This window comes from Lissotriton vulgaris, chromosome 5 (assembly GCF_964263255.1).
Source record: "Lissotriton vulgaris chromosome 5, aLisVul1.2, whole genome shotgun sequence".
Taxonomy (NCBI): Eukaryota; Metazoa; Chordata; class Amphibia; order Caudata; family Salamandridae; genus Lissotriton; species Lissotriton vulgaris.
The window spans coordinates 1,964,270,181-1,964,291,913 of NC_141693.1; the positions used below are offsets into that span (position 1 = coordinate 1,964,270,181).

The 21,733-nt window shown below is 47.3% G+C and overlaps 1 protein-coding gene across 1 annotated transcript in view; it reads right to left on the reverse strand.

The window, feature by feature from the left end:
- Window positions 1-1,018: 1,018 nt before the first annotated feature.
- The window catches only part of DDAH2 (DDAH family member 2, ADMA-independent), a 141,293-nt gene continuing 120,578 nt past the window's right edge, over window positions 1,019-21,733 (reverse strand). The window contains exon 6 of the mRNA XM_086924657.1: window positions 1,019-2,626. Coding sequence (XP_086780783.1) covers window positions 2,510-2,626 — 117 coding nt within the window. The 3' untranslated portion in view covers window positions 1,019-2,509. The remainder of the gene's footprint in view (window positions 2,627-21,733) is intronic.

Consider the following 21,733-nt stretch of genomic DNA (forward strand, 5'->3'; position numbering starts at 1 on the left):
GGTCTATGTGGATATCTTTCCAATCTGCGGGTCGGGTGGGTTTACGCCTCTGATCTCTGCATCAAGGTTCAAGAACTGGATTTTGGTTGCAGTTTTGGAATCAACCATAGTCCCGAGGATGGAGACTTGGCAGCCTTCAAGGAAGAGGATGTCGATGTGGAGTGGTGTTCAACGCCTTTTGTTCGGAGCTAGGCTGGCTACGAAGCCTTATCTCTGAGTCGACTGAACCTGGATGGCTGTGGTGCACCAGATGCTGAAGCTTTTTTCCTGGACAGTTTGATACCAGATTCTCTCAGCACAGGCGCTCTGTCTCGGTGCAAGGTGTTTAGGTGTTGGAGGCTTGGTGCCGGAGTGGTACTCACAACCATCTGACGAGAGATTGTAGATGCCGTGGTGATCAGCCCAAAGATACTTGGTAGCGCACTGTGAGCAAAAAAAAAAAAGGGTGCTTGTTACATCGTCCTCTGCCCGTCAGCCTTCTCCAAGGGTTTTTACAGAGAACAAAACAGATTGTACTGAGCCCCTTGTGTCATATACCTGCGCCTTGATTGACCGGTTGAGATTGGTTAAAAAAGTCGACAAACCACTTGCAAAGACTGCTCTCCGGTCGTTGGTGTTGAGTTTATCGAACAACCAGGTCTGAGAAAGCCAGAAGGAATGAATCTATCTCGGAGCTGTTACTGAACACGTCCAATCCCACTAGAGGGTGGGAGGAAATCTAGGGAGTAGTCGGTGCCATTGTGGACTAAGGAAGGAGTCACACAGAATCCAGTGAATTGAAACTTCTTCAAAGTAAAATAAGTGTATGTGTATCTGCAGCCACACATGCTGCGAATATTTGGTTCCAACTTTAGGAACCGCTGACGTTTTGTATGTAAATACAAACAGACATGCCCAGCCACATTTGCTTTCCCCAAACCTCTCTCTCCTTCCCCATCAAATCCCTACTGCAAGGATATCCCGCTCTTTTCTTCCCTCAAGGGACATGTGAAGCCCATCTTAAAGCACTTTACTCCTCGAGAATTCCAAACAGCTTTATTAACTCCATCATCAAGAAAAAAGCAGAAACCACCATTTGCCGAAGCAACACTTTCCGATGCATTGGACAGTCCACAGGTAAAGGCGGCCATGCCTTCTGGGTCAAAAATGCAGTCACTTTACAAGCACCAGAATATATCATAGGGTGTGAGTGGGAAGGGGTTAGACCCAACACAGCTTGCATGAGAGCCACAGAACAGAAATCTAATCAGACACTGTTGCTCCCTCCAATCCCCTGCGGGGGCAAACTCTACGCTGTACCATTTATAGGGCGTTCTAAAAAGAAAAAAAACAGTACAGATATGCATATTGACATCCTGCTATAGGAGAACTAAATTCTGCATTTAAATGGATCGGTTAAGACACACATCGGATATTGTAAACAATATATCCCAAACCCAGGTCTAAATCAGGGAACGCTATGACTTGGGTAGAGTCAGCTACACCTACAACTCTGGCCAGGTTAGATGGAGCTATTACTCAGGTCTAGTAAGGTCATTTTACTGACCGTCCGAGTTTGCCTATTACAGGTAGCATACCACTCGGGTGTAGGCATATCTCACGATGGTTGCGGCTCAGATCCCTCGCATTTGAAGCCTCCGCTTTGGGCCTGGTCAGTACACACTATGAATAAGGGCTCAGTGAGGCGGAGCTGCGGCTGACCGATTAAACACTCGATTCTAGGTACGGCTGAGCTTAATCCAGTGAAGCTAGGCCTCAGGCATATATGGGTTAAGGTACAACTTAAGGGAATAATGGCTCAGGCTTATCTGGTCAGGCTACTGCTCGAAGCTAGGCAGAAAAAGGTACTGCATAGCCTTATGTTCAAGCGACTGCTTGGGTCTACGTAGGCAAAGTATGTCTCCGATGAAGCTGCGTAAGCTTAACTCACTGACCTCCTTACTACCTGAGGTTTAGTTTAAGATCATCTTCAAATCACTGCCATGTGGAAGTTCTTGTGCGCGCAAAGATAACAAGCTACCTGGCGGGTTGGGGGTCAACACGAGTCATCAACATCAAATTTCACAGTAAACTCCCTGTAATAGCCAAAACGTTACCCTTTTCACCAATACATTTTTCACTAGCAAGTCAGCTGATGCCCCACACCAACACCAAGTAAACATTGGCAGCCATGCGAAAGATATAAAAACCGTCCCAGGTCCAATGACTCAGAAGAAGGCTGGCTGTGCATAAGAGGAAGCCTGTCCAAGGCATGTGCACGTAAGAGGGCACTTGTCCAATGAGTTTATACAGACGAAGCTTGTCTGAGGAGCGAGAAGGAAAGAGAAGCTTGGTCAATGAGGACAGGCGAGATGGTGGGCCCATGATGTGCAGGGATCACTGGCCGACGGTCGGGTCCACAGGAAGAGCGCCATGGTCAGGGGGCTGGCGGTAGTCGCGGGGGGAAGGTAGGGTCATCACAAACATTAGGGGGGCTCACAAAGGACAGAATTCGGGGGGGATGTAAGTGCTACAACTCCAGCTTCTTGTTGATGAGAAGTGAGCAGGAGGAGAGGGCGCCGCCGAGCTTCGCCACCTCAGTACAGGCCGCCGGCACCAGGGTGTAATCTGGAAGCTTCTGGAAAGTCTGGAAAAGAGAAACAGACGGTTAAGGTATTGGGGTGCATCCATGCAAGTTGGCTCAGCAGTTAGACAAACAGCAGAGAGTGTGCGTGGAGGACTTGAAGACCAAGAGGAGAGAAGTGAAAGGGGCGATCAGTGGCAAGGAGCAAAACAAGAGTAAAGGGTATCAAGAGAGTAGGTAGAAGTCTTGCACACATCAGATATCGCTGTACATTTAAAGAATTGAACACTGGTATCATTTATAAACTTCTTCACATGAACACGGTTTCAACTAACAACCAAAGGCAACGTCAAACAATGAAAACTGTTTCAAGGGATAAACAATGTTCTAACGGAATGCACTTTCATGAAAGCAAGTCTTCATGATATAAATTAGAACATTGGAATGTGGAGCACTCAATTGAAGACAATGGAGTGCTCTGTGCTTCTATGGGCCGATAAATGCCCGCAAAGCAACATTCCAATGTTGTTTTCACAAAACCATCTCGGAGCTCAAGGGGATTTAAACCCCTCAAACTCAGAGGCCTTGGTTTCATTTGTTAGAACATTCTGCCCTCTAGTGGCAGAATGTTCTGGCAGAATGTTCTAATAGCCTTATAGTCCTTCGTAGCTGGGCTAAACCGGCTATTAAAGTCCTGCTCCCTTGTTAAAGTCCCTCGCCTTTGGCTCTGGCCTTTAACGCTGGAGCGGGCCTTTAATACCCAGTTTAGCCCGCTATGGTGGGCTACAAGGCTGTAATAAATTGTCGGCTAATGCTTTGTGCCAGAGAGCAGAGGATAACACAGATCACTTCACACCCAGGGGAGCAGCAGCTCTTCTTTGGCCATGGTTGCATTGGTGTATAACAAATACAATTCTTTCTTTCACTAATATATTTTGACCCAGTTGATCCTCTGTAACAAGTATTACTGGGACTGGATTGCATCTGAAATTAGTATCGCCATTTCAAAGAGGCCACAGACTGGCCGTAGGGTTTAATAGTTAAAAAGGAAAATAACTTTGAAGTGTATGCAAAATAAATCCACACTTTATGTTAGAGAAAAAACACACAGAACAGATTTACAACAAACGTGACATTAAGGTGAAGCCAAAATAGATCTTTTGCGATTTGATTTAAATCTGTTCTATACTTTTAACAATATTTTCGATGTAAAAAACATAATAAACAAATCCTAGCAAGTTTTCTTCTTTTCTTTGGCTCTTCAATTTGATTTGCAGTTTTTGTTTTAAGACTTTTAGGACTTTTTGCAAATCAAATGCCATTATATACATTGTAAAGGTACATAAATGTAGAGTTCAGTACAGTAAATGTATACTTACCTTTATTCATGTTAATATTCTGGCTGTGATATTTTTGTAGGGCAATATTTTTATGCTCGTTAATCAGATGACACCTTGTTCAACCACTAGCTGGTGGCAAAGCGAGAATCTTGAAAGGGTTAGTGTGTAACTGTCAGAACCAGAACCACAGAGCCCTGTGTCCAATCCACCCTCAGGTTGTTTGGAATTATGTGGATGGTACCTCTTTTTGCCCCTTTTCCATCATACACAGGTGGGTGGGGTAGATTAAGGTACATTTGAAGCCAAGTGCTCTCCCCTTCAGACAGCCAGTGTGCAAGCAACGAGAATATATGAGACTTCTTTACTCCTGGAAAGGTCCGACGTGCATTGCGCCCCCTAAAATTTGAACAAATAGTGAGTGTATGAACTGTAATGTGTATGACCTGTAATGTGTATGCCCTGTAATGTGTATGCCCTGTAATGTGTATGACCTGTAATGTGTATGACCTGTAATGTGTATGACCTGCAATGTGTATGACCTGCAATGCTGCCAATGGGAACAGCCAATCACAGGATTTTTCTGCGAAGAGTATTCAAACTTGCCAGAAAATTGTGCTAATTTCCCAGCCATATGTTATGTCCCAAAAAGAAATAGAAGAAATAAATTTACCCCAAGCTAATATCATGGGCGTCCTATATACCTCTGTGTTGTGGCTGTATGTCCGGAGGTCGGACCACATGTTTATGCCCACCTCGGGGCGCAATATGACTGCAAGTCATTGGTTACAGCGGAGTCAGAGTTTGGGTTGGTGCAAATCCATTCAGTAGTTATGAGAAATTTGCTGTTTAAAGAGGTGCTAGTTTTATATTTTAGTTATAACTGGACCATTCATTTATGGATATCTGCGAATACAGAGGGCCTGCAAGACATTTGCTGAGTGGCTCAGTCTGTGCCACTGCCAAAGGTCTAAGCATCACTGCCTCTATGACTGACAAGAGAAGTATCTAATGGGTGCTGGACAACAGTGGTTTCTACATACGGGTGTGGGAGCCTTGACCTCTTGACAATAGCCATTACTTACATACAGAGAGGCATACATACAAACTGAATGCATGCTACCACGTGGAGATGCCTCTCCTGGCTGACAATGGGTGTGGCTTCATTGTGACCGGCAGCTAGGGCGGTTTGACTTAACTACGCATGCCAGGTTGGCCGGTATTTTGCTCATGGCCAACCCGAAATGCGCAGTTTATGCTTCTCCATACATAGCTGTCAAGTAGTTGGAGAAGCAATGACCAAGCCTCATCGGTCTCAGATGAAGGGTCGTGGTCCCCAGGCTCCGCCAATCCACGCCCTGCTCTTATGCTGTTTACTATCATAAACCACATGAGAGCAGTGCTTTCATTGGCTGAGAAGCATGGTATTTTCGTTTCACTTTGCCCACCCAGCATGCATTGCTCTTCTCTTCAAGAGGTGTGAATTTCAAGGAGTCGGGCTGCGGGTGTAAAGATAGGTAAAGAAAGGGTGTGAGGTAAGCTCATTGTTGTTTATTTGTTATGTTTTTTTAAGCATGTCTCGTTTTTCTCTGTGTCATGTAATGGCAAAGTGCAGCGCTTCAATACTGTTGGTAGACTTTGCGCTATAAAACTGCAAGCAAGTACAAGTATGCCTCACCATTTTCAAGAGTTTCTAGCTGCCACTGGTGCTGGGAAGACTGTTGTGACGGTAGCTGGTTGGTGGAATACAACTGTACAGAAAGGACTCTAGATGATTTATTCTCTCACTTGATTGAGGAACCATGGAGTTGACTCCTCCCATTGTCCTGGGTTGCATCGGTGCTGCATTCCCAAGGGCGGTGAGTGATATTTACTGTAGAAGGCCTTAGCCTTGGCGGGGTTTCTACAGGAGACGAGACAAGGGCACTCAGAAACCCAAGATCTGGGTGAGTGGGAGGTATATGCTGTAGAAAGCCTTCTCCTTGGAGGGGGTTCTCAGAAACCCAGGGGCTAGATGGGACAGCACTATTTATTTGAAAAGTTTTATATAGCGCTGGCTAGACCCAGAGGTATCAGAGCGCTTTACATGAGGAAGAACATAGTTTCAGAACATAGTTACACAGTTACATCAGTTGCTGGAGTCTAGTTACAGGAGTTACATGATTTACAAAAGCATAGCATAGGCATAAGGATAAACAAGGCAGACAGGGGGAGAGAAATTCAGGGGAGAGAGGAAAGGAATAGAGGAGGTAGACAAAGAATGAAGGAGGGAAGAGGTGGGGGAGGGGGAGGATACACAGCGTGGAGACAAGGAAGTAACGGTGTCTGACGTACGGCTGGGTAGGTGACGGCTCCCAACAGTAAAGGGATCATTCCCAGTCCTCCGTAATGTGTGATTCTCTTGTCACGATGGACTCTCTCAGCTGGGTCTCTGAGACTCCAGGGCATAAATGCTGGATCCCTCCCCAACAAGGAGAGAGGAGTGCTTTGGACAAGGGCACACTTATGGAGGCCATTTTAGGGACAGTCGGGCTGGTAGAGAAAGACCCTCACTGTAGAAGGGGAAATGTGAGTTGGGTCATTGGTTCAGTATTTTTGCGTTATAGCCAGGGGGAGAGACGGCCGCCATGATAGGATCTGGCGGGCACCTCTAGTATCCCTCTTGGTTGCTTTTGATGCTAAACAAGGACTTCCTTTGAGGACTGAGCTGTTGCTGCTATTTCAAACAATGATTAGGCCTTTAGTCTGTAGAGGCTAAAGGGGCCTCCCTTAGGGTGATTGTTTTTGTCCCCAGGTGACGATCTTCTGCAGATGCCATTTTGGTGTCAGGCGCGTTTCACAAAAGGCTAACGGAGAGTATTGATTTCAATTGCCCTTAGAGTCTAAAGGATGACATAGTGCACTATCCCGCAGTCCTCTATGAGAGAATATGCCCCCCCCCTCCAAAAAAAATTTAAGGTCGAGGGACCCACAGGGACTGATGATCTTCATCCAAAGAGGGAGTGCGCTCTCACTGGCAGTGTGCCATCCATGCAGCGTATACTGGGCTCTCGATTGCCCTCCAGTCCTTTTGGCCCCCCCTTTGCCACTGCCTTGGGACCCTCGTGCGTCTTTCTTTTGGGCCCGGGGGAAACCTACTCACCAGGTCCTTGTGTCCATACTACTCAGTCGCGCTGCAATGTTATTTTCTGGCCAGGCACCCCTTCAGGCTCTATTGCTCAGGCATTAGAAAGGAGCTACATGGCCATAGGGGGATATGACTATGCTGCTTCAGCTTTCTCCTTGGAGGGGGTTCTCAGAAACCCAGGAGCTAGATGGGACAGCACTAGGCTGGCTCAAGCTGCCCGTGACCCGACCATCCACACCCTCCATAGTCCCACGCCATTGCTGCAGCTCACGTGCATGAGTTGCAGATTTCCTGTTGAGTTTCCCTGGACTCATGGTGTAGCAGCAACTGGTGAGTGGGTGAGAAAGTGTGTATGTATGACTCTGCTTCCGATACTTGAGGAGGTAGGGGCGGACTCATACCTTATACAGCACTAAGAGCTGGCCGCAACCCGTACCGAAGGCGCTTGGCCTGTCTGGATCTTGGCACTCGTGATGTGTGGCTTACAACACCCCACCTTTCCTTACAGAGGAGAGATTGATGGGCCCTAAAGCAGGCAAGGGGAAAATGTCCCGCAAAGCCACTAACTACAGAGAAGTGGGCCCCTCACTCCAATGGGCCCCGCTGCCACTGCACCTGCTGTACTAGTGATATCCAAGCCGGTGCTCACAATATACCTTGGAGGTCACATTCCTGGTGTCTGGTACAGACGGCTCACAAGGTTTGGGAACGAAGAGAGGAAATAGACACCATCTTTGCTGACATCTTTGTGTGATTTTCAACTTTTAACAACTATTCTGAAGCCAACTAGGCGATGTCAGCAGTCAAAGAGGCTATAATCAAAACGTACTTCCGGTACTTGGCAAAATATGTGGAAAAATGACTCTGACACTTCATGTGGTCTTTAGGCGTGTCGAGGTGGGTTGATCACCATTCTGGATTGGAGGAAAGGGTGGCAGGGGCGTGGTGTACATGTGCTTGCAATGCAGAATCTGTACGACTGACCATGGGAGACTGAACATCAGGCAGGCTTCACATCTACTGCTCAGGCGAATATGCCTGTGTATCCCGCAGCCTTTCACCCCCGCATGTTGTTACAACACGGTCGTTACCACGACCGCATTGTAACAATGCATACCAAGTCATAACAACGACTTGCGGAGGGGGGCGCTTGATGTTGGAATAGTATAATTTACTATTCCAACTTCAGTCTGTGCAGACAGTAGGGAAGGTGTTGGATTTTTAATCCAACACCTTCTCCCCCTTCCGCAAGTTGTTGTTATGACTTGCGGGGCAATGGTATGCATTATTACAATGCGGTCGTGCTAACGACGCGTTGCATCAACATGCGGTTGAAAGTTTTGTGGTGAAGGTTGTTCACCGCTCAGGCATGCGTCATCCTCTTAAAATGAGTAAAACTCAGAAAGATAGCCAAGAACGTTAATGCACCTATAAAAAATATCAGCATAAAGAAGTGGACTGGGGAAGTGACGTATGAAGTTTAATGTGTATATAGATGTATTGCTGCTTTTATGATTTTATACTACAAAATCGAATAAAGCTAATCTGAATCTATAATCTGAATGAATCTATAAGTGACGCAGGTTCTTGACAGAAAGTTCATGCGTCCCAGGTCATCACTTCCAATGGGAGTGTCTGCAACCCTCCATTCCTAAAATATGGACGCCCATGGAGACTTCCACAGCCAGAGTCCAGACATTTACTCCTGAGTCTCACTGTTCCCAAGAGGTGGCCGGTGACGCTAGAAACGACCTATGGATACAGATACAACTGAAGAAGAAAATGGGGGCAGCTCGCTACACTGAATCCAGGGGGCTTCGCGAGAGTGGATGATGTCTGTCCAGTGAAATAAAAAAAAACAAAGCAAGTTCAAGTGGAGAAGAAAAAGCTCCAACGGAAGCCAAAGGACACCATTAGACACCAATAACCAGTTCCAAGATGCAACTAGAAACAACCAGATTTTTTTGCGGAGCTGTACAGTAGATGTCTAAGCGCGGGGTGACCGAAACCAGCGCAAAAGGGTTTTCTGACTGTTGAGGGGGGCTTCCCACTTACACTGTGGGTGGAAGCAGCTTTTCTGGGGCTCTTGTTAGGTTCGTATAGGGGGATCCAGAGACCATGCTCTGCAACATTATTCCTTCTAGGTGGATCCTCGAGTCCGCGCATGAGTCATTCTGGAACTTTCCGTTAAAGTTCTCTTCTGTGCAAGCCATCTGGTACTCATCCCTATTACATGCATGAGGAGTCAAACCGTGCACACTCTACTAAACATTGAATCTGGAGCAAATAGTTTAGAAAGCAAGCCAGTGTGCCAGTCTTCAGAACAGACCAGCCCTGGAAAAAAGACATGAAGGCAGGGTTCAGCACACGCTGGCAGCTCCAGGGAGACTCTTCTCCCACTCCAGGCATTGGTCGGACCCCACCAAAAACTGCACTCAAAGCTAGGCCCATGCCAAAGTTCCATTATGCTGGCGTATTCTTGTCTAATTAATGGCATTTTGCATTACGCTTGTAATGTGAAATTCCTGCATTTACACCATTATGCTTTTTGGCGTAATGAAAATCAGCAAAAATACTACCATGGAAGCACTTGAGCTTTTTGCGCTGTATTTTAGCGCCACGTGTCATCGCATCTTAAATGGACATGAGGACATGCTAAAATAAACCACTAAATGCTAGATTTTTATACTGCTCAATTTTGTACATTTTTTTCTCGAAATTTCACGTACTTACGAGAAACAAATTAAGCAAATTGCACATTTAAGTCCTACTCAACTGCCTTAATCCAAGCCTCTACTCAACAATCCGCTGAGTCAACAGTAAATGTTTGTGGTACGTACCCAGGGGCCCATCCCTAATAAATTCTAGTGCGGTGAAGAAGCGCGCCTTAAGAGAAATGCCAGGAGTGAGCAACGATAAAAAATATTTGCATGAATTAATTAAAGACCCTCAACATCTGTTATGTTAGACCTGGTTTTTAGGTTTCGGGATTACGTCATTCAGCATTTTTGCCAATCTTGCTCTCCCCCGAGGAGAGGACAGTGCCTTCCTCGGCATGGGCCAAGTCTAAAATGTCGCAGGCCATTCAAGCTCCTCGTTTAGAAAAAACTCTTTAACCTTCTGACTCATATTTTTAGAGGCGTTTTAGCATTTCTCTGGGTTTAAAAGACTGAAAGTGGCGTGTGTGACGCACCGGAGACGTCAGACAGAGGCAAGTAAGAATGTGCAGCGCGCGGCTGGGGCGGTCTGCGTGCGAAAGGCAGGTGGAACCAGCACGCGCACTTCTTATCTTTGGCCGCTTGGTGGCAGCAGGAGACACGTTTGTGTTTGGACAAAAATACATTATTTGTTGGAGGTCAAGAGAAGGACACGAGGTGAGGGCGGGTGCGGGTGTGTGTGGTTTCTGCAGCGGTCAGCCAGGTACAGTTCGGTTCCTTCAGGTTGGTGGGACAGGCCTCCTGCCACAGGAGCTGGAAATCTCGAGTTTTTTGTTCTTCCCACCCCTGGTCCCACGGAAACTCCCGTGATGGGCCCCGTGCCGGCTCGCACAAGTCATGCTTCATGCTCGTGGATGTAATGACATCTGCGTGGTAAGTCACGAGGGTGGGTCATATGCCTTGCGGCTCTTAAAATACGAGGAACACAACATGTGAAGAAGAATCAATTGAGTGTACGGTGGCCCGTGTGTGCCCCCGTGATCATGGCCACTTCCAGCAACTGAAACAAAACTGCAAAAGAAGTCACTGCGGGTTCATCTCCTGGTGGAGTGGACAGTTGTCTGAGGTACACGGGTTGTACAACCCATGAACGGGTGGAAAACGGATAACCTATCTCTAACCTACTGGGTGAAAGAGGGCTAGGCAGCATCTTTGCAAGAGTCATGTGGGCTGGGGGGCCCGGGTCGAGGAGGGGTGGGGGAGGTTTGGGGGCTCTCTAATGAGGTTGTCCCCGAGTCGTGGAGGGCAGAGGTGCCCTCTCTAGTCAGGGTATCCTTGAGTCAAGGCAGGCTGGGGCGCCCTCTCTAGTCCGGCTGTGTCTGGGTCACGGCAGGCTGGGGCAGCCTCTCTGGTGAGTTGTCCCCGGGACAGGGAGGGCGGAGGTCCCTCTTCAGTCAGTGGTCCCCGGTGTAGTAGGGGGGCTGGGGGTGTACTCGGGGACTATCCGTGGTCACTGGCCGGCCTAATACCTCGGCCTCAGGCCTAACAGGGAATAACGGGACGCTCGCACCAGTACTCCGGTCTGTGCCGTCAGCCACGAGCGTGGACGTCACCTTTATTACATACAGGGCTCGAATCGGGGTACCACGTGGGTGGACGGCGTCCCCACACTTATTTTACCGGGGGGACACCGTCCCCCCTGCCAAACAGCGGGACTTCACTCTTTGGCCTCTCTGGGACGAGGAGCTCGGCACCTTTCGTGACGTTACATCCTGTCATGACGTCACTTCCGGTGATAGCGTCCCCCCACTGCTTTTTTTACGACGTGTGCCCCGATTATATACCTCCTGGTCGGCGCCCGGTCCAGGAGGTTGAGTGTGATACAATGTTGTGGACAGGCCGGGTGGTTCACTACATCCCTCCTTATCCATATTTGTTCAAACAAGAAACTAAAATAACAAATTTGGAAACCTAAACCTCTGAGGCGGAAGCCGGAGGTGTTACTCGCTCGTTTTTAAAACTGTTTAATTTTGTGTTGTACTTATTTTAAAACTTTGGATCTTACCCTGAGCTCTTCTCTGGGCTAATCGCCAAGCAGGCACCCCACAATCAGCGGATCTAGCGCTGCTATGTGGGATAGTTTTTCACGGCCGCCATCGCTGCACTTGCGAGGCCACGCCCACCTGACAGGCCACGCCCACCCCCCCTGCCTATAAAAAGCGCTGAATGATAGCGCGCCCATTGGAAACCTAAACCTCTGAGGCGGAAGCCGGAGGTGTTACTCGCTCGTTTTTAAAACTGTTTAATTTTGTGTTGTACTTATTTTAAAACTTTGGATCTTACCCTGAGCTCTTCTCTGGGCTAATCGCCAAGCAGGCACCCCACAATCAGCGGATCTAGCGCTGCTATGTGGGATAGTTTTTCACGGCCGCCATCGCTGCACATGCGAGGCCACGCCCACCTGACAGGCTACGCCCACCCCCTCTCTCCCTAAATGTGCTTCCCACGCAAGCGCAGCGGACGAGCGCAGCGGGAGCGCCGTCTGCGCGCCTAAGGCGCGCCTAAGGCAAGCCCGTTATCGCCCGTCCTCGCCAAGTCATCGCCTCTCGCCAGTCCCCCTGGCCTTTCTCCATCAGCACCCCTTCTGTACGACAGGGAACAACTACTTGCCGGGAATCCTGGACGGTCCTGCGCAAACATTACAGGTACGCTTGGTCTCACCTGCCTTCAATGTCAAACTTGTGACTTCACTACGGCCAATCCCCACACTATTCGACAGCTACTAGAGCCTGCCGATACTACCCCCATCACGATTCTCCATCCTAACGTCAGGTCACTATCCAAACACCACCTTGAGGTTAACACCCTCATACAGGACGAAAACTCTGACGTCCTCTTCCTTTGCGAAACCTGGTTACGGGATGGCATCACTGCCATACCTAACCTCACGCTACCAGACGACTACCTTATGTCGACCATTAATAGGGATGGAAGAGGAGGAGGTATCGCCATAATTTATAAGAAACAGTTTATGTTCATTCGCCATGGAAGAACTTCCCGACTGTGAAAGTGCATATTTTAAAATCACAATAAACCCCAACTTCACTGTGTCGGGCCTCTACATCTATCGCCCCCCTGGCCCTGCTTCAAAATTCATTGGGGCCCTCCTCGAGACAGCACACTCTCTAGTAACAAAAAACTCTAACTTTACCATCCTAGGCGATCTCAACCTTCACTTTGACCTGCTAAATGACGCCACGATCAAAAATCTTCTCACTGATCTCTCTGCCTTGCAATTTAACTCTCTCATTCTAACTCCAACGCACCTAGCTGGTCACATTCTAGACCCAGTATTCACAAACATTGAAGAACTTAAATCAGAGACACCCTTACCGATGGGATGGACAGACCATTACCTTATCAAACTGTCAATTCTAGTCAACAAAACTAGGCACAAAACTGCACCAACTCGTCGTCTAAAAAGACCATGGCATAAACTTTCCATCAGCAATCTTCACACCACCATTGGGGAATTCCACCATGACACTAATTCTGATATCAACGCAACCTATAGCACGTTTCATGACTGGATCACGGGAGGACTTGACGCCCTAATCCCAGCAAAATGGACGAAAGGACGCAACTCACCGTCCAATCCATGGTATAATGACACCCTCAAAACCATGCGCAAAGACTGTAAAAAAGCCGAGCGCTTATGGAGAAGGGAATACAACAACGAAGAAAAATCCAACTATCTACTAAAACTAAAAACATACCATAAAGCCATCCGCGCTGCGCGTACTGCCTTTTATGCAGACAAAATCGAATCTAGCCCCACCCCTGCCAAAGAAGTCTTTAAACTCGTTCAAGAACTTCAGAGCGGCAAATCCCCCCTCCCTAGTATCTCCTCTGCACAACAATGCGAAGATCTTGCTATGTTCTTTGTCGACAAGGTACAGAAAATCTATGCTTCTTTTCCTCAGCACTCCCCCAGCCCTTCCAAAAACCCTACTCCTCCCCCCAACTATACTACCCTGACTCACATCCCGGAAATTTCCATTGACAATCTCACCAAACTATGCCGGAAAGTTAAATCTGGTTTGCCGGCAGACCCCATGCGCCCGGCTCAATTTTTAGAGTCACTCAACTTTTTTCTACCTTCACTTACCTCTATTCTGAACCTCTCCTTCACCTCAGCGAGTGTACCATCTGCCTGGAAGCAAGAGTGGGTTTCACCCATTATCAAGAAACCCACCTTAGACCCATCTAAACCGGAGAATTTCCGACCAATCTCCCTGCTCCCATGGCTGTCTAAACTTGCTGAAGCTCATGTGAACAGTGCTCTATCCCAGCACATGGTGCAAAACATCATCCTGGACCCATCTCAAAATGGGTTCAGACCAGGCCATAGTACTGAGTCTGCTCTCCTGGCCACCACAGAGCACCTCCGAACGATTTTAGATGCCGGTCAAAGTGCTGCGCTGATTCTTCTTGACCTCAGCGCGGCCTTTGATACGGTATCCCATGACATCCTTTTAAATCGTCTGGAGACATTTGGAGTATCTGGCCACGCATTGGAGTGGTTCCGATCTTTTCTCAAAGACAGATCCTTTCGGGTCTCAGCACCCCCCTTTCTATCTAAACCCCATCCCATTGCACAGGGAGTTCCGCAGGGCTCTACGTTGAGCCCATCCCTTTTTAATCTTTACGTGCAACCTCTAGCAGCAGTGGCCAAAGAATGGGGCATGACACTGGTGTCGTACGCCGATGACACACAACTGGCCATCGCCCTTGCAGAAGGCCCTTCCATCGCCTCCTCCAGCTTTAAAAACGGTCTCTCCGCAGTAGCCCAATGGATGACAGACAACTGTTTACAGCTCGCAGACCCGAGAGCAGAGGACGGCCCGGGACCAGGGTTCGATTCCCGGCGCGGCAGGTTTCTGGACCAGGGTCAGCGGACTCGATAATTCTCTCGCCTCGGTGCCCACTCTGATCAGCGATCACACTCGGCAACTCTGGGCATTAGCTTGCCTCATCTTCACTAACGGCCCCACCAGACCGCCGGGGATGCCTGGTCTCACCCTGGAGATACCCATTAAGGGACCATCTCTCAGGGAAGCCAGGAAGGGTTTCGCAGCGGTCAAAGCGCCTTGGGACCCTCCGGGTAAGTAGTGCGCTATATAAATGCCTATACATACATACATACAATGCTGGTAAAACAGAAGTGCTACTCCTTGGCAAATACACCAGCCTCTTGAATGAGCACTGGTGGCCGTCCTCCCTAGGCACCATCCCACCTCCCAAATCCCTAGTTAAAAATCTAGGAGTGTGGATGGATGCCTCACTCAACTTTCAGGACCACACCAAAAAAGTTGCTGGCACCTGTATCGGCCTGCTGAGGAGTCTCAGCCACATACTAGGCTTCTTTAACGCCAAGACTCGCCAACTTATTATTCAGGCTACCATCCTTTCGCGTCTTAACTACACCAATGTACTCCTCCTTGGCGCCAACAAAGGAGAGATATCACGACTCCAACGCGTGCAAAACTCTGCGGCTAGAATGCTAGTCGGCCTCCCCCGCAGATGTTCAGCCAGAGCGACCATCCAAAACCTACACTGGCTACCTGTTGACTCCAGAATTATATTCAAGACCCTCATTATGACCTTTAAAATCATCAAACTGGATACCCCTCCACTGCTTCGACCACTCCTTACCCCCTACGCCCCGTCACGTAACCTGCGATCCTCCAACCAAAACCTCCTGTGCGTACCGCTCATAAAACTCTGCCGCATGGGCGGCCGCTCCTTCAGGGTCCTTGGAGCAAAACTATGGAACAGTCTGCCGCAATACATCCGCTCCATAGAAAGTCTTCCGGCGTTCCGGAAAGCAATTAAGACGCATCTATTCCCTCTTCCCTAATTCCCTTTCATCTCATTTCGCTCAGGCCTGGGTTTGCGGTTTCTCTAGCGCCGGGACGCCTCATTGCTGGGGCAGCTGTTTGCGCTCTACAAAAAAAAATAATAATAAATAAATTAACAAAATGAACTAACATAATGAACAGTTATGCCACCAAGTCTCTGGAGGTTCCTTTGCTTCCAATGTTCCTTAACACAGAAAGTCTCTCAGCTTTTGGCTTGGTCGGGGGTTATTTGGCAGCTGATATGGATGTCCTCGTTGGGAAACCATTTCCACTGACGACCTTGTTGTTTCTAGACCCTATCTTGGTAGCTCCATCTCTCTCTCTCTCTCCATCTTCTGCCTGTTCTTCCGTTGATGTTGCTCCACTCTCTGCTGTTTCACTCCGATCATTCTGGGAGCTTCCGGCTCCCTTTCTTCGTGGTCTTCCTGTGCGGGCAGTACTAGCTTTTTAAACCAGGACACATTTCTCGCTATTCTCCTCTCCCCTCTTTGTGCAGTTACCATCGTTCCTCGCACCTCAGCTACTTGCCAGCGTTCCTTTTCAAACGGCGTTCTAAATTTCCATCCTGGATGTCTGTCTTTCACAACCACTTTGTCTCCACAACAGAATTCAACTGTTCGGGCTCTCCTCTTCTTACTGGCCTGGTTGTTGTTGTTTGCTCTCTTAGACTGTGCCGCCACACCGTCCATTGTTCCGGGCTCCCGATGTTCGCTCGCCGGTATGACGTCCCTTACAGCTCTCTTCATTATGATATCGCTTTGTGAGCACCCCGTTGTGCTATGTGGTGTTTGCCGGTATGCTCTCAGAAAACGGTACAGACACCACTCTAGGTCCTCACGCCGATCAACTCCAATACTCAACGCCTTGTTGATCGTCCTCATAAATCTCTCCACTTCGCCGTAGGCTTGGGGCCATTGTGGAGTTACCTTCCTATGGTGGATGTTGTATTGCTCAAGGTACTCCCTGAACTCCTGCCCATGAAATGGTGGTCCACTGTCCGTACGTATTTCTTCCGGTGTTTCTAACAAAGCAACGTTTTTTTTCCACCGCCGGTTTAACAACTTCAAATGTGGTTGATTGTACTACCTCTACGACCGGCAGCTTAGAATAGCTGTCCAGCATGACCAGCGTTGACCTCCCATCCGGAAAGCTTCCGAAGTCCATGCTTATTGTAGCCCATGGTTTTGTTGACTGGGGGAACCGATGCCTCGTTTCCAGTGATCTGACACTTGTGACAACTTCACACCTTTTCTTCGATCATGCGATTCACTCCACGAAACCACACTTCGGCACGCAGGCGAGCTTTGTTTTTTTCGATTCCTTGATGCCCTTGGTGTGCTAGGTCGATTGTCTTTTTCCATAGTTTTACCGGCATCATGATTTTCGTGCCTCTGAGTACTACTCCATCACTGCTCTCACCGAGTTCCTCTTGGCACCTCCACACTCCCGTTCTTGCTTCTCTCTCCTCCACCGTCAGTCTGCTCACGCCTTCCAAGAAGTTCTTCAATGAATGATTGTGTAATGTTTCCTTTCCTGACGATAAACACACATCCTCATCTGTTGCCACCACGATTTCCTCTAGTGACAGTGCTCGAGGACATAAGGCTCCAGTGATCTGTATAATGAACAACTCTGCTCCATCATCCACTTCTCTCTGCTGACTTGGGTCTATGGCCATGGGATGGTGTAAATGTATAGGCATTTATATAGCGCACTACTTACCCGTAGGGTCCCAAGGCGCTTCGACCGCTGCGAAACCCTTCCTGGCTTCCCTGAGAGATGGTCCCTTAATGGGTATCTCCAGGGTGAGACCAGGCATCCCCGGCGGTCTGGTGGGGCCGTTAGTGAAGATGAGGCAAGCTAATGCCCAGAGTTGCCGAGTGTGATCGCTGATCAGAGTGGGCACCGAGGCGAGAGAATTATCGAGTCCGCTGACCCTGGTCCAGAAACCTGCCGCGCCGGGAATCGAACCCTGGTCCCGGGCCGTCCTCTGCTCTCGGGTCTGCCGCCTCTAACCAGTGAGCCACACTACTTCAGGTAAGACAGGTAATCCGCCATGTTGTTAGCTCCTTGCCGGTATACCACCTCAAAGTTGTAGTGCTGGATCTGTACGGCCCACTTTTCAATGAGTGGTGGTCCACTTCTTGCAGTCCCGGTAAACAAAGGAACCAGTGGCTTGTGGTCAGTCACTACTCTGAACTTGTGCCACACAGATATATGTTGAAGTGCTGACAGGCCCATCGTATCGCCAACGCCTCTCTCTCGATCTGTGCATACTAGTCTCCACAAGCCCTGCTGGTGTTGAAATGTAAATGTTATGCATTCATTCTGCTAGTGCATTGCTCTGTGTAAAGTCAGCATTTGCAGCACCATTTTAAGTTGAGCCGCCATCTTGAGCCATGATTGAAACTAATTTCGGTCTCTCTTTGTCTGCCTCAACAGAAAACAGCTGCGATATTCTTTTTTCTGTATTCGTCCAAGGTTGAGCTTTGCTGTGCTAATGAGTAGATTGTTTTTGTCATCACATACCTTTCTTGCTAGATAGGCCTGCTCCCACCCTTAGACCGGTAGATGCTAGGCCGAGTAACCTTGGCTCTGAGATAACATGTACCCGGTCCTGGGATTGCAACTCGACCTTCTGTATCTCTATTGTTCACTAGCTACCAACTGGAAATTTCCAGTCTGGGCGCGTCTTTAGTGATCCTGGAAATGTACATTATACGTAGTCCTGTTGGTAGAAGTCAGTCCCTCTGCAGCAATCTAAGGAGACAGGTCAGACCGGACTCCACTCGAGTGTACTTTCAATAAATATCTTTAGTTTGTATTCTCTGTCTGACCGACTCTTCATTTGTGAGGAAGGCGGAGAGGTGGTCGCGAGCGACCCAAGTGACTCTAATCGGGTCACTTCCTTCATTGGCATATGCTATGGGCACCCATTCTTCACTGACATCTTGCTGAAGTAACGCCCCCAGGCCAACCGGGCTAGCATCCACTACCAGTTCGGTGGGGCATCCTGGTTTAAAATACAACACCGTCGCCCCCTGCAGCAGTGCTCCTTTGATGTCCTGAAATGCTTTCATGGCCTCACTAGTCTTGAAAGAACTCCGCCGCTGACGATACCCATAGCTGAGTCGCTTAAACCTTCTCCATACTACATGTGTAGAAAATGTAGTGATGTAGCAACTGGCCTCATCAAGCAGCAACTGATGGTATCCCAAATTGAGATCGACATTCGATAACCACTTTGCACCATTTATGTCTGCCACCATCTCGTCTATTGTAGGGGTGATGTGCCTTTCTCTTCTGACGGCTTTGTTCAGCAAGCACATATCAACGCCAAACCTTATGGCACCCGGTTGTTTCGGTCCAACAACCGGGTGTCATAAGGTTGTGCGTTGATATGCGCTTGCCGAACAAAGCCATCAGAACAGACGAGATGGTCTTTCAAGACGCCATTCGCGGAGCCCTCTCTGGTCTGGTGGGGGTGATAAATGTCAGTGATGATGTGCTGATATTTTCAAAGTCCCTCAAAGAGCACCATGAACGTCTGCGAGCTACACTCCAAAGGTTAGTAGACCAAGGACTAACGCTACACAAAGAAAAGTGTAAGTTCCATGCCAACATCTGGACCATCTTAGAATTCAGTGGACTCCTCAACAACATACATTGCATATCAGTCAATTCAATTCAATTCAATTCAATCTTTATTTCGTTGCGTTGCAACATAAAAGATAACAATAAAATATACAGTTCATAAAAAAATATACAACAATATAACATTCATTATAAGGGCTCCCTTCTACATTTCATCAATTTTAACACGTTAGCTAGTATTTCATCGATAAAGCACATGATTTATACTTCAGTTTGACACAGTATCAAATAAATATTAAAATATTTTAAAAAGAGTAGAAAAGTTAAAAAAACATTAAACATTAGATTGAGTTAACAACCAGGATTAAAATGCAATGCATTGGCTTTGTTCATGGTTCCGGGGAGTCTGAGTAACAACTTTCTTAGTTTAAAAAGAAAGAGATAATTTCCTTCTAACAAAATAAGTTGACAATAGAAATTTGCTAATGCCGAACACGATAACTTGACTGGTGTCCATGCTTAGGATTCTGCCAGCTTCCCTGTGGGAAGTAGAGCCAATGTTACGGCACAAGGGGACTATCCACTTTTTCCTGGCTTTATCATAACTAGGACAAAAAAACAATATGTGGAAAATGTCCTCCCTTTGGTTATTGGTGCACAGGGTACAATGTTCTTTGTCAGTCTTCCCCCATCTTTTCTCAGTTACTTTTATCCTCAACGTTCCATACCTAAATTTTAGATATAAAGATTTTGCCAGTGGAGGTTGAATTTCATCTAGAAATTGTTCGAATAGAGCCTCATTTTTAGCCATAAGAAATTTTTCAGTAAGGGGGCCATGGGTTCTTGAATACACAGATTCATAATTCACATATGACCAGTAGCTTAATTTAACAATTTTTTTGGAATTTAGGTTTAGAGATTCAGGCTCGTTCCAGAAGTGTAATAATCCGAGCTTGGTAAGCCAGTTTTTTACATGCTTGAACCAAAAGATCTTATTATCCCTATCCAGCTCTAATACTTCCTTCAGCCCATTTCTATAGTCAGATAATTCCAAGGTTGTCCATAATCTGACCCACATCAGCAATGGTCTCAGTGCAGCATGCTGATCTGTGTGTTTAATGTTAAGATCTAAGAATAGGGGTATCAGGGGGGTGTTGATTGGGACTTTTAATAAACTCCTGACAAATTTGTTTTCCAGTACTTCAAAAGATTTTTTACATACTGGCCCCCAAATTTCTGCCCCATACAAGGAGGCAGATTGTACCTTGTATCTAAAGAGCTCTATCGCGGGAGTAACTGCTTTATTCACACTTTTGTTGTATCTCTGTGTTATTGGGAAGCAGTTTTGTTTAAACACCAATTTAGATTTTTCCAATTGTGGGCCCCATCCCATTGCAGAGTCCATCAAGACCCCCAGATAGGTAAAACTGTGCTCGTAATCTAATCTTTGCCCATTTAACATTAAGTTCTTTTTAAAAGTTTTATGCGGGTTCAGTGCCATATATTTTGTTTTTTTTATATTAATTTCTAATCCTTTATTAATACAGTACTGTTGGAACCTGTCTAATAGGATCTGTAGTCCACGTGGCGTTTGCGATATTAGAATTGTATCATCCGCGAAGAGGAGGGACGCAACTCGTTCCCCTCCCAGTCGAGGAGAGTCATTATCGCAATTTCCATGTAGGTTGCAATGTCGTTTACATAAAGGGAGAATAGAGTAGGGGCCAGGACACAGCCCTGTCGCACTCCCCTTTTTATCGGGATCGGGTCTGTGAGTTCCCCATTTGGGCCCCATCTAACCTTAGCGTAGTTCTCCCGATGCAATCCTATTACAAGTTTCAATAAATCGCCAGGCAGCCCTTGCCTATTCAGGGTTTCCCAAAGTAGATCTCGTGGAATGAGATCAAATGCTGCTTGCAGGTCAACAAAGGTCACATACAAGTGACCTTTGCGGATGATGACATACTTCCAGTACAAGCAGCATAGCCTGAATACTTGATCAATAGTACTTGTTTTGCTTCGGAATCCCGCCTGGTATTTAGATAAAATTGACTCCTCCTCCAACCATGAATTTATTCTATTTAGAATGTGCCTAGCATATATTTTTTGCGTGATATCTAAAAGGCTAATGGGGCGGTAATTTGCTGGATCACCACGATCCCCTTTTTTAAAAATGGTGATGATTTCTGCGCCATTCCAAGTATCCGGAATGTGCTCACTAGCCGCAACTATGTTAAATAAATGATTTAAATAGGGTGCCCAGACATCAATATTATACAAATACAGGTCACCGGGGATTCTATCAAGCCCTGGCGCCTTCCCTTTCTTAATTGAGATAATTGCTGCCTCTGTTTCTTTTAAAGTAAACACTACCTGGTGAGTGTTAGCTGATGGTGTGAGCGGGGGTACATCATTTGCTGCCTCGGTCGAGGTTTTGGCTGCATACAATGACGAAAAGTGCTTAACCCAAGTGTCTTCATCTAAGTAGACCTCCCTGGAACCTTTCTCTCGTTTATTTTCCTTAGCTGCCAATT